Source organism: Homalodisca vitripennis, chromosome 6, assembly GCF_021130785.1.
Source record: "Homalodisca vitripennis isolate AUS2020 chromosome 6, UT_GWSS_2.1, whole genome shotgun sequence".
NCBI classification, from domain to species: domain Eukaryota; kingdom Metazoa; phylum Arthropoda; class Insecta; order Hemiptera; family Cicadellidae; genus Homalodisca; species Homalodisca vitripennis.
Genome location: NC_060212.1, coordinates 30,750,133 through 30,763,159, shown reverse-complemented (window position 1 = coordinate 30,763,159; position 13,027 = coordinate 30,750,133). Strand labels below are relative to the sequence as shown.

Genomic DNA, 13,027 nt, shown 5'->3' with positions numbered 1-13,027 from the left:
AGCCGCATACTTTGCCTTTTTCCAATCTGTTTTTTAGATATGGATTAGTCCTATATGGTAATTGCACCAGAATTTCCGAAATACTAGTATTACAAAAAAAAAAGGGCAATTAGGGCTCTAAAAAAGTGTGATAACCAGAGAGCATTGCAAACCCCATTTCCATAAATTTTCGTTTTCAGACGTTCTAAATTTGTATATATATGACTCGGTGGTTTACATCCATAAAAAAATCCAAATTTGTTAAATTTTAAACATAAAATTCATGATCACAACACGCGTAATCGAAACAATGCTGAAATTGGACATTTTCGATTAAGCAAAACCCTCACCAGTCATGTTGTAGTATCTTTGAAAATTTATAACTTTCTGGAGAAAAAATATTGCTCATATCCCTTTGATATCTTAAGAATAAGTTATATTCCTGGTTGTTGGAGAATCCGTTTTACAGTCTAGATGAATTCTTCAACACCAAAAGTATTGATTTTTAATGTGTTTGTTACTACTGTTACTGACAATTTGTACTGTCATTTTTTGTGATTTTTTATTTATTTTAATTATAATTTACTTGTAAGACTTTATTGACTATTGTATTGACTTGGTTTAACAATAAGCAATATACTATGACTTTGTCAATGATGTAATAACATTTTCATGACAAATAAAATTATTATTATTATTATTATTATTATTATTATTATTACATGCCCCATCCACTGTATTCTTCTTCTTTCCATTGTCTCTTGCAGTGAAACTACCTTCAAACTTTCTCTGGTTATTTCGTTCCTTATTCTATCTCTTCTTGTAGTCTTCTCTATCCCTCTTAAAAATCTCATTTCTGCAGCTTGCAATCTGCTTAAATCATTTTTAGTCCACGTCCACATCTCTGCTCCATATAATAAAATTGGTTGGAAATAAGATTTATACATCAATACTTTTGATTCTTTCCCAATGTTCCAACTCCACACAATCTTCTTCACCATATTGAAAAACTTTCCACTCTTCCATATTCTGTTTCCTATCTCTTCTCTCATTGTGCCCTTTAATTTTTTATAATAATCATAAATGCCTTTTATATTTAGATTTAGTATTAATATATTTTTAAACTGATCTGAAATGATTGAGAATTGTGGTTTTTTAGATTTTTGTTTCAGGTCAATAGGTCAATACTAATAAAAAGATGTTTTATTAGTATTGGTATTTGTATTAGTATTATTAATATACTGTATTATCAAAACTGTATCAGGGAGTTTTTCAAGATTTTTGTTATTGTTGTTGCTTCAGCATCTCACTAGTAACACCATCCATTGTGCCATGGTAATATTACAAACACTTAAGGTATGCTATGTTGAAATTTAACATGAAACTTTCATATAATATTTTATATTTTGTTTTAATATGTTCCATATAAATGCTTGATGTAATAATGTCATGTTGTTGCCAACAAATTTGGAATAAAGTGAGACGTACGCACAAGATCATTTGCACCACACAGCCATGAAAAACATTAGAAAATTTTGAAAATGCAATAGTATTTGTTTGAAATACACTGAAAAAAGAATGTTTTCTTTAACAATGGGAAGATATTTTTGTGTTTTAAAAGCATTTACGGGAACATGAATTTTTCAAGTGCTATAAGTAATAGAGCAGTTTTTATACTTTGTTTATGAAAATAAAATGTATAATATGTAGCATGGATTTTAAAACTTATTAAAATATAGTTACAGAATATTTTACCCAAAATTGTGGGTGAGTTTTATAAAATTATGTTGATGATAATTTACAGGTTTACAACTAAAAAGCCATAACCAAACATATCCATGTATTATTGCTTCCTTGGTTGACATGAGCGCGCGCTCGTGCATGCGTCTACTACTTATCTTGTTATTATTCTTCATCGTGTGGTAGTGTTGTGATTACATTATATAATGAAATTGAAATTTATTTCAAATAAAAAGTTTTGAAATTAGTTATTTTTTATTGTTATCAATAAATACGCTAATTTTAAGTAAAATGCCCTGTTTTATACTGTTTTACTTTTTAACTAATTTATTTATTTTGTAACACATGATTTTACATAATCATGGACCCACCAAGTCAACATGACTTATCAGTGAGGTCCATAATGAAACTTAAAAAAAAAGCAAGATACTAAATTCCATTACAGTTTCATCAATTATTTGTTTCGCTCAGTTTAGTTTATGCTTTTACAGAAAAATGTTATGTTGCTCTTTGTGAGGCTGTGGTGCTTTATAACTCCAAATTTATAAATATTGGTATTTTATATAACATTATGGGGATAATACATACATTATCCAGAGTATAAATAGTAAATTATATAACTGGATAACAATAAATAAAATATATAAAATATCACCCATCAACAAAATAGCATTCTATAAATAGTTAAATACAAGCAATAAATCTCAACAACAATAACAACAATATTAATACATAAAAATGAACTATTAAACAACAACAACAATAATAAATATGTAACATTATATGCATCCTAGTTTGTAACAAAATCTGGTTGACCGCTGAAGTAACTAAACTTTACCCACTCATTCACTTTATTTGTCTGTGCAAATCAAATCAAATCAAATCTTTTTTATTGCGATGACAATATTTACATTGTATAGCAAACGTCATGGGTTTTTTAAATCTCTAACATTCATACAACAATACACACTCACACATACAATTTTACAGTTATGCCTCTTTCATCCAACACCAATGCTACCCACTTAGTTTAGCGAAGTCAGTCTTCTAATTGGGCGGTCTCCCAGTCGAACGGCAAAAACTCACCTGCATTATAGAATTCTTGTGACACCAAGAGGCGTTTAAGGCGAGTTTTTAATGCCTTAGGCGTTGCAGCCTGTGAGGGCAGGCGTTCATAAACCACCATTCTGTGTCTCCCAGTTCGGTAGTTAGCTCTCCCACGTGTCTCATACATGTATATATCTCGGCCTCTGGTTAAGGCACATTTATTCATACAAAACAAAGTTGTTTCCAAAATGTAGAGGCATGGCAGAGTCAACAGCTGCAATTTCTTGAAAGCTTCCCTGCACGACTCTCTAAATTTGATTTTGGTGATTATTCGAATTGCTTTTTTCTGAAGTCTGAATGCTCTTTGGAACTGTGTGTTTGCGCAAGCTCCCCAAGAACAACACCGTAAGCCAGATGGGGGTAAATCAGTCCATAATACGCCGTAATCAGTACCTGACGGGCAGTATTTGGCTAAAGATCTCAGAACAAAGATTGCAGAGCAGACTTTGGTGCAAACATAGTCAATATGCTCATTCCAAGTTAGCCTTCGATCAAGTTGCATTCCCAGGAATTTTGAAGAGCTGACTTCTTCCAGTGTGGAGTCATCTAACAAAATGGCAGGTCCACACTGATTGCCTGTAGTGCACAAGGCAGAATTCAAAACATTGGTTTTTGAAGAGTTTGTTGTAAGATTGAGGCTGTGAAAGTATTGGACACAGTTGTTGATGTCAACAAAAGCCTGTTGTTCCAACACTTCACTTGATATTGCATTGAAAAAGAGAGTTGTATTGTCGGCAAACTGCACTAATTTTCCATGTAGGAGCGATGATTTTTGATCGTTGACGTAAAGCAGGAAAAGCACAGGACTGAGGCATCCAGGACTGTGCATGTGTGCATGTGCGTGTGTGTGTGTGTGTGTGTGTGTGTGTGTGTGTGTGTGTGTGTGTGTTTAGATGTTAGTCTAGATGTACAATTTAGCTATAATCAAAATTAGCTTTGAACTTCAAGAAACAACATTTTTTTACTTGGCGTTATAAGAAAGTTGATGGATTTATTAGTGCTGTGTTAAGGGTTAAAGTGTTTCTTATCCATTCTTTGCTTACTCACCGCTACGCCTTTAGGTCCAAAATAGCCTGGAGCACCTATGGATCCCCGGAAACCTGGTTCTCCTCTCTCTCCTGGGTAACCTTTTAGTCCCATAGGACCTGGAATTGCTGGTCCTGCAGGCCCCTGCAATCCTGGCTGTCCGGCAAATCCAGTTTCTCCTGCTATACCCTTGTATCCCTTCTGGCCGTCAGCACCTATAAAGTTTAACTAATACGTCATAAATGTCAAAATTGAAGTGTTTTTAATTACTGCTGAATAAACACTTCAACATATGGTAGTTTAATAATTACCAAAGTCTATTATTTTTAAATATTCTTATAATTATTGTGGCCATACGTCTTAAATCATACGACTTTGAACCTGGATCCTATCCTAGATAGAGTTGATCCAAGTCCTTCTTGACTGAAGCACTTTTATCACTTCCATCCACCTTAGACTGAAATGACTCTCATCTTTTCCTTCTTCATTAAGCTTCCCAACAGGACCTTACTTCATTGAGGAAAGTAAAAAGAGAAGCAGCTCAAAATTTTGTAAAATAAATAAATACATTCGCTTAAGCCTTGAATAACAGACGAAGATAAAATATATCATATGTATTGTATTTAGTAAACTACAATATTAAAACAAAATATTTTTTGACAATTCCCAACGATTCAACCGAAAGTAAGCTTGATTTGGCAATACTCTTCAAAAATGTGTAAGACTTTTTGTAAAAGTGGTTTTTATTGTACAGTACAAACATTATAGGATTAATATTGATGTTGAAAAACTATTATGTACATGTTTGCACTTACAGTAGTCCTAAACAGACCTTAGTGTTAGCTTACGTAGTGACAGGATAATTTAGGATGGGTAAGATTAAGGGTAGGGACCTTTGTGGCAATAGCTGAAAAGAAATTTGCCTCAGCTAAGGGTACTTTTTGTATGCAGCTTTGACACGCTGGAAGCATAGATTTAATATTTTTGGAGTTTGGTTGAAGAACCATAGGCAGATTTTTATTCCTGTGGGTTGAAGAATGACCTATGATCAGGGGTGTACTGATAACGGAATGCGCCAGAACATCATTCCAATACTGTTTTAGAAGAATAAAAATTCATTTATAGGTAAATTTGTTCCAGAGACTAAGTAACTGGTAGTAGATTTTGTTTTGTACGCTTTACTTGATATTTTTACTCCATCCAATTTTGTTGTTTCAAACGTTAGCGTATTTTATGCCTAAGCGAACTAAGATAAAACTGAATTCGAATGAATGTGTTGCGCCAGTTGGGAGTTCAGTCAGTTCCTTGTCATCGAAGCGGCGCTGAGTCGCAAGCCTATTCTTGTGTCGTTATAGTCTGTTGTCAGTGTACACACAACAATATACTGAGTTATCTATCAGTTCTAAGTTGTTAGAGTTAGTTTACTCATTTTGTATTGCTACTAATAGCAGGTGTTGTGTGTGTAGTTTTTATAATTAGTTCTTTATAAAAATTGTTTAATTAAAAATAGTTTTACTCTTACTTTTAATACTTTTAATTACTTCGTTTTACTCAATATGAGTAAAATCGCGTTTTTAGAGATTATCTTTTCAAAAATATTCTGCAGGAGGATCTCAGACCCCCGTTTTGCCACTCATGATCAACCCCCACTCATCGTGTTCCTGTACTGGAAAGTTAACGAGTACACTCCTCCTGATGATGTTTGATTTCCAAAACTACACTAGAACAAGATTCAGCTAAGAGTACTTTTTGTATGCTGCTTTTGATACGCTGGAAGCAGAGATTTCATATTTGGAATTGCAGAACAAAAATACAATAATTTTCAAGTAGGTCTCTAGTATCAGGAGAATATAATCTCATTTCCATATTTTGAGCTTCATCTCCACCAAATGCACTAGTATTTTAATAAATTGAGAGGATATACTATAGCAGCTACGGTGTCACTGAAAGTTGGATAAAAACAATTCTGAACATTGTTAACTATGGTATGCGTGCTGCAAATAGAGAAATGTTAATTTAGTTACTTATTTGGCTGAGAGATTACAGCACTCTCCGCTTCAATTGGATAAGGATTGAATTTTATAATTGCGCAATAGTGGGCCACAAGTAGTGGTCTGACAAGCTGAACGGCAAAATAGCGGGTGCCCAAAGCTCAGGAACAGGACATGGTCATAAATCAATGACCTAAGGTAGAAAACAGCCACCCTTGAGGCCCGGTGATCGAAGAGGGCAATCACATAAGTTAAATATCAATCACAAAGGGTTAAAACTAAGAAATTATCTTCAGTGATAACATGGGAACAAAGAGGCCTGGTGAATAAGCCTTAGATTTCTGCCAGGATGAAAAAAGGAAGAAGAGTGTCGGTCTAGTACCTCTCACTCTTATTCTCTTAGCATGGATGAGTGAGGGTAGCAGAGAAAGAGAGAACCAAATGATTTTAAATATCCCATTTTTACAAAGAACTAAAATTCTGCAATACTATTTATAGATCTCTAATATCTTTACCTCTAGGAAAATTATCTAAGTTAAAAAAATGCTTAATAGAGAAAGAACATTATTCAGAAAATTAGTTTCTAATCAATATAACTTTCACTGAATAAATTACTTTCCAACAATTTCAAATATTTGATATGTATATGTATATATTAATTTGTATACATAAATACACATTAATTTCACTGTATTTGTTTTATCACTAATATCTTTTAAATTTTATGTTTTGTAAACTATTTTATTTTAAGTAAAGAATATACACACAGTGTGCATGTGTGCATGCACGTGCACATGCTTGTTTGTGTGTGTGTGTGCGTGCGCGCGCGTGTGTGCGTGCGTGTGTGTGAGTGTGTGTGTGTGTGTGTGTGTGTGTGTGTGTGTGTGTGTGTGTGTGTGTGTGAATCACTTATTCTGTACCGTAAATTAGTTAATTAAATTTCATACAATGTAAATTTCGCAACCTAATCAGCCAGTATAATATAATATTATTTCACATCCAATGTTCCGGAACTAAATTATTGGGCGGAGTAACTACCTAATTGGCACGCGTATGAATTTTTTCTTCTAACCCTTTGTAGCAGCCCAACTACGTAACCGATCAGACCTCGCGCGCTTTGTCCGTAAGTAAAATTTATCTTTTCGTATTATTAAATTAGCCCTTTGATGCCAAACGTATAAAATGAATGTAACGTAAAGTAAAGATGTGAATAGTAAAGTAACTTACCCTTGAAGATCTTTTATTTGCTTGATTGAGATAGATAAAGGTTGTGGCGTCGTCCTTATGGCGACGAGCACGTTGTTATAAATAGTAATTTGTATCATTAAATGGCTAATACCGTCGCGAATTTGTTTTAGGCGAGTTTACGTAGCTGAAGTATCTCACATGTTGTTTGAATAGATGGCTACCACTTCCCAATTTCTACTCCTCTTCTAGAAATAACCGTTCTTAGACTACAGGGTTGTGAGTCTACCTATTGTGAAGGGAAGTGAAATATTATTGTTTTGTAAAGTAAAACGTCGTACGCATAATTCAATAGAACATTGGATATTTTAGGCCCACCTAGAAGATATACTTTTTAGTTATTATATTCTAATTGGCAGCAACGTGGCATTACATAACTTTTCCTTTACCATCTAAAAGTGGTGCTTTTAAGTTTTCGTAATTAAACTGAACTTATAAGTAAACTTTGTATTTCTAGTATTTATTACTACGACCTCAGAAGTCACCACCCCCATGTGTTATCGTCATACGGTACAGTATACTATTGGAATAGAATGTTTCATGTGTGTATTGGATCACAGTTGTGGTATTATTATTTACCATTCATTATTAATTATGTTTATAAATTGTTTATTTTTAGGATAAGAATATTTTAATTATATTGACCAGTCAACTGTTCATTGTAGATTTTATCTACTACATTACAGTTACTAAAAAAGCCTATATAATGTTATATGACAATAAATTTCTGATTTTTGGATAGAAATAGGGGTAGGAGAGGGTAGAGACAAGGAGAGAGAAATTACAATGTTAAACGGTAGATAATCTATACTAAAGTGACACTCGAAAATAGCACCTTATGGTCTATCAATTCTATAATTTAAATTATTTCAATAAAGTTTTAATGAATCTTACATATTTATAGCCAGCTCAGACCAGTCTAAATTATGTCTTTCTTGCAGCCTTACCTCTGTCTCCTTCAGGTCCAGGGGGTCCTGTTTCTCCCAGAATATCAATCAAGACCTCAGACATGTCACCAGGAAAACCTCTAGCTCCCTTATCTCCAGCCTGTCCCTTCTCCCCTCTCCAACCGTTGAACCCTGGCTCTCCCCTCAGCAGGTATTCTCTGCCCACAAAATCTGCTTGCTGCCCCTTCAATCCGTTGTAGCCGTCGGATCCTGGCCGCCCATCATTTCCATTAATTCCTGGCTCACCAATTACACCCTGCAGATAAGTTATGAAGATGTTAAAGTGGTTTACTGAATCTTGAAAAATAAGGTTCTAAAATCAAAATTAAACTACTAAGGGATGATGGGGTCATATTCTAACAAATTATTAAAAATATATAGTCACTCTTTGAGATAGGGTCATAGGTTTGGCATTGAAAATTCCCTTTAGTGAACATCATAGCCCAATCAACCTCTGCTTGCTCCTGTTTCTCCAGATTGTATTACCAATTAAATTGAAATCATTTCAACTGGATACCAAGTGCACTTTCTAGCAGTTTTAATTGAAAACCGACTAAATGACCAATTAAAAAATTACACACTTGTTTCACGACATTTGCAAATTTAAATTGATATTTTTATTTTTGAGTTATTATTTTTCAGTGCACATTTTATTAGTATACCATTGCAAATTCTGTAATGACCCTCGTACTACTAAAATCATTGCCAATACTATGGATTAGTAACAGTGGGAAATATTTTAAGAAGAGCTAGCAATTATTTTTGAATTATTTTAATATTACCTTCAGGCCTTTGGCTCCTTTGATACCATCATAACCCTGAAAACCTTTATCTCCCAAATCTCCAATCAATCCAGTTCTACCGATGTAACCAGGAAATCCTTTGTCCCCTGCTAGCAGGTGACTATCCACTTCTGGAGGGTATATAATAATACCCTTCTCTCCTTTTGGGCCATCAACGCCAGCAAGACCTGCAACACAAGACGAAGCTATTGTTAGACACTTCAAATTAGCCTAATTTATAAATAATAATAAATATGAGGGGAAGTTCAAGGGAGGAAATATGATAACATAGGACTCTCTTAAATTTGAACTCTAAACTTAAAGCATTTTCAATACTAAACAAATAGACAAGAAATGAAATAAATTATGTAGCAATGTACTACGGATCAGAAAAGATAACGAGATTTACCTGGCTGGCCCTTCCATCCTTTCATCCCTTTCTCTCCCACAGACCCATCTCGTCCCTTGGGTCCTGGTATGCCTCGAGGCCCCACTAGTCCCGGTCGCCCTGGGTTTCCTGGTGATCCAGGCCGTCCATCAGTGCCAACTTCTCCTTTGAGTCCTCTAGGCCCTAAAACCACAAGATTATAAAATAATTACAATTCACTTGTCATCACAACAAATCCAGTCGAACTCACCAACATAATATAGTGGAGTCTATGCTCCTACAATGTTTGAGCACTAATTTCGGTTATGCTTCTTTTGCTATTGCTGTCTGTTTATTGACGACTTATATTATAATACAAGTTAATATAAGTTTTTAAATCGAATATTCGAGAATGATTGTATGCATGAGTTTAAGTCTATAAACATTTTCGGTTTTAAATAATTCAATGATTTCATTAAAGTAAAGAGTAATATCATCTGCACATTCAATTAAATACCCAAATGTTTAGGATGAAATGCAATTATTTACACACATAAGAAATAATATAGGACTAAGAATCGATCCTTGAGGGATCCCATAATCTAATTAAACCCTTATAGGGCGAGGGGCTATTTATAGACTACAAAGTACGTTGTCTAAGAAGATGATGTGGGGTATCCCTAGCCCGGTTTTTTTAGAAATGTTTATGAGTCATAAAGTTTCATAAAATCATGATTCCTTATGCTAAAATATGTCCTATGACTTCTAAAAATATTTTATCTGGTCATGTTGGTAGCCTACATCTTTTTTACTTATCGCATAACAGCTGTTACATCACGTCACTCTGGCTGTCATCAGACAGGCAATTTTTTGGAGTATTTCTGATTAATTGTGTTTTTATCCTTATTTTCAAACCAGCAAACATACAATTTTGTTCTCCTATAGAAAATAAAGTAAGAAACATAAAATAAATGTTGTGCCCCAAAATTGTGCAGCAAAATTATATCTTGTTCTGTTATTGAACTAACGTAAAAAAAAACAAAAACATACAAAATTAATAATTTTTAAACCAATTTGGTTCCCTATCAATTTATTACTAAATAATATATTGTAGACAGTTTTATTGTGAATCATTGGATAAACATTTACAGTATATGTATGTTTCTTTTAATACTATACTTATAATGTGTTTATAAAATGTTGGTATTTACCCTATTTCCATCTTTGTTGACAACACCATTAAAAAAGTAATCACTTCAAAAGTATGTTTCAGAACATTTACAAAACTTTGTTGTCCTAAAAGAGTTAATTTTCCAGCAATTTCTAATTGTTGAAGTCTTTTGGCTAGGTATGATTCTAGCCACTTCTATGGCAGTCCACATATACCACATATTTGAAGAATAATCAAAAGGATCGGATGAGTTACACAATCAAACACTTTGGATAGATCTAAGAAGATTCCAATTATAGGTGGGTGTTTATCTAATTCTTTAACTATTAACTCTGTTACGAATGATATGGCACCAATGGTTGACTTTCCTTGCCTAAGCCCAGATTGAAACCTTTTTAAGATTTAGCATTTTTCTAGATATTCAAACAATATTGATTATAAAGTAGTTTTTAAAAGTTTTTCTAAATGCAGGTTTTTTTACCTGGTGGACAGTAACCACAGTCGTCTCCTTTGGGTCCCTTCTGGCCAGGAACGCCATCAATTCCGTTGAAACCTGGCCACCCAGGGTCTCCCTGAGGTCCTGGCAATCCTTTATCGCCAACTGGCCCTTGAATTGGTACTCCAAAACCAGGAAAACCCTTTTGTCCTATAAAAACAGTAAAAAACATTATGACAATTAAATATCATCTGGAACTACTTCTTGCTGCAATACATTTAGTAAGTAATTACCAGTCAATTTATGTTAACCCATTGCATCCCAATATCTACAATATCTGCTAAATATCTCATTCCTATAAACTGACATCCTTGGTATCTGCTAAAAATCTCAATATTAAACATTTACAAATAAAATCTTTTGCTAAATTGTATTTTAATTTGAAAGTTACTTATTTTAAACTAATTACAAATAACTACAGTATTTTATTTCACAAAGTTCTGTTAATTTTAACCACTAATTCTTTTTACTATGTAAACACAGTGTTTAGGTCTCATTTAGAAAATAGTGGCTGTGTTTTATCATTTATTCTTTTTACTTCGTAAGCATAGTGTTTAGGTTTCATCTAAAAATCATGGCTATGTTTTATGACCCATTACTTTTACGATTTTCTGCTACATATGTTATCATAACTGTTTGTAAATAAATCCAGTGAAGTTGGTGAGGTGTTCTCTTAAGAGCATACTCATATAAACAGTTTATGAGATAGTAGTAAATGAAAAAGTGATTTTTTATTTACCTACTTTCTTTTATAAAGAGTAAAAACATTCTACACGAGTTGCTAAACTCATAACTAGCCACTAATAACATATTAAATGAATAATTAAATTCCACTTATTTATTAATGAAATGGATAAACTTTCACTGGAAGAAAGTGACAGTATTTCATACAGTAACTATTTATTCGCATTTTAAGTCATGCCTCATGGTTCAATAGTTCAACATTAATTAGATTGGATCAAGTAAAGTAGCTACTAAAAACATTGTATAGTACCATAAATGTCCACCAACATCTATTGTCAAACCAAACACCTTTCAAATGGTGTGGTGAACCCGAATCTTTTACATAAATGGTGCTTACATTGTGTTGGAGTTAAAAAGTTGGGTAATGTTGGACTTACTACATGAATAATGCTAACAACGTGGAACCCAGTAAATAAATGGCATTATCAACATGAGGTTGCATCAGTGCTTTTAACCAAATCCTGTAATTTTGGCCAATTCCAGCATAAGCTTAAATTACTCAGTTGGAGGAGTTGGAAGTTACTTCACAAAAATTCCTATTTGAAAGGATAAAACACGATACATAATAGAATAACTTAATTTAAACTTTCACTAACCTTTAGGTCCCAATTCACCACGGTCTCCTGTAAGGCCTGGAGTACCAGGACGTCCCTGAAGTCCATCTGGACCTCGAGGACCAATCACAGTTTCACCTGCAAATCCCTTCTTCCCGATAACCCCTGGTGGGCCTGAAGGCCCTGATCGACCCTGTGGTCCTGGTGTTCCTGGTGCTCCTACAGTTGAAATTTCAATACGTTATTCTTTTATATTTTGTTTACATATATGTAGCTTAAACTAAAACATGCAATTATAAATTTCAAGGATGTTTTAGTTTTTGAATATACAGATTTATCAAGATTAATGATTCAAAGTAAACAGTAAGTTAAACAAGAAAATAGAAAACAAAGTTTTATACTAATATTAAAAGTGAAGGCTTTTTGGCTGAGCTTTAGCAATGTCTATCACTTGAGAGGCTGGACAAAATTTTATGTCCATCCACATGATATCTCAAAAACAAAATGACCTACAGACAAGATTTTGCATGAAGATTCATTTCTGGTGCAAGGCACTCCATGGAATTTGGCTGAGTGTTCATGAAAATTTTTACATTGATCTTATCAATAACCATAATGACAGCAAGAAAACAGAAGAAGAAATCATGTGTACAATCATACATGATTTGTACAAATGTCATTTTTATGTATAGAATAAAACACAAAATAATTAAGTGGAAAGTCAATGTTAAAAGTCAGTGACAAAATGTAATTTAAGCATAACCTTGTGTTTATGTACTCTTCCTAGTACATTGAAACTTTGATTATTTGATCATTGCTATGAGACCTAGCTTAACGAACAAAAATTTGAATGTATCACATGGCCAGATATCTCGATT

At 33.5% G+C, this 13,027-nt stretch overlaps 1 protein-coding gene across 1 annotated transcript in view; it reads right to left on the bottom strand.

Annotated features, from left to right (window-relative positions):
* Positions 1 to 13,027, bottom strand: part of LOC124364183 (collagen alpha-5(IV) chain) — a 191,027-nt gene that overhangs the window by 60,190 nt on the left and 117,810 nt on the right. Inside the window, exons 10-15 of the mRNA XM_046819468.1 lie at positions 12,192 to 12,368; positions 10,837 to 11,001; positions 9,227 to 9,388; positions 8,818 to 9,005; positions 8,036 to 8,291; positions 3,874 to 4,067 (exon numbers count right to left, since the gene is read on the bottom strand). Coding sequence (XP_046675424.1) covers positions 3,874 to 4,067; positions 8,036 to 8,291; positions 8,818 to 9,005; positions 9,227 to 9,388; positions 10,837 to 11,001; positions 12,192 to 12,368 — 1,142 coding nt within the window. The remainder of the gene's footprint in view (positions 1 to 3,873; positions 4,068 to 8,035; positions 8,292 to 8,817; positions 9,006 to 9,226; positions 9,389 to 10,836; positions 11,002 to 12,191; positions 12,369 to 13,027) is intronic.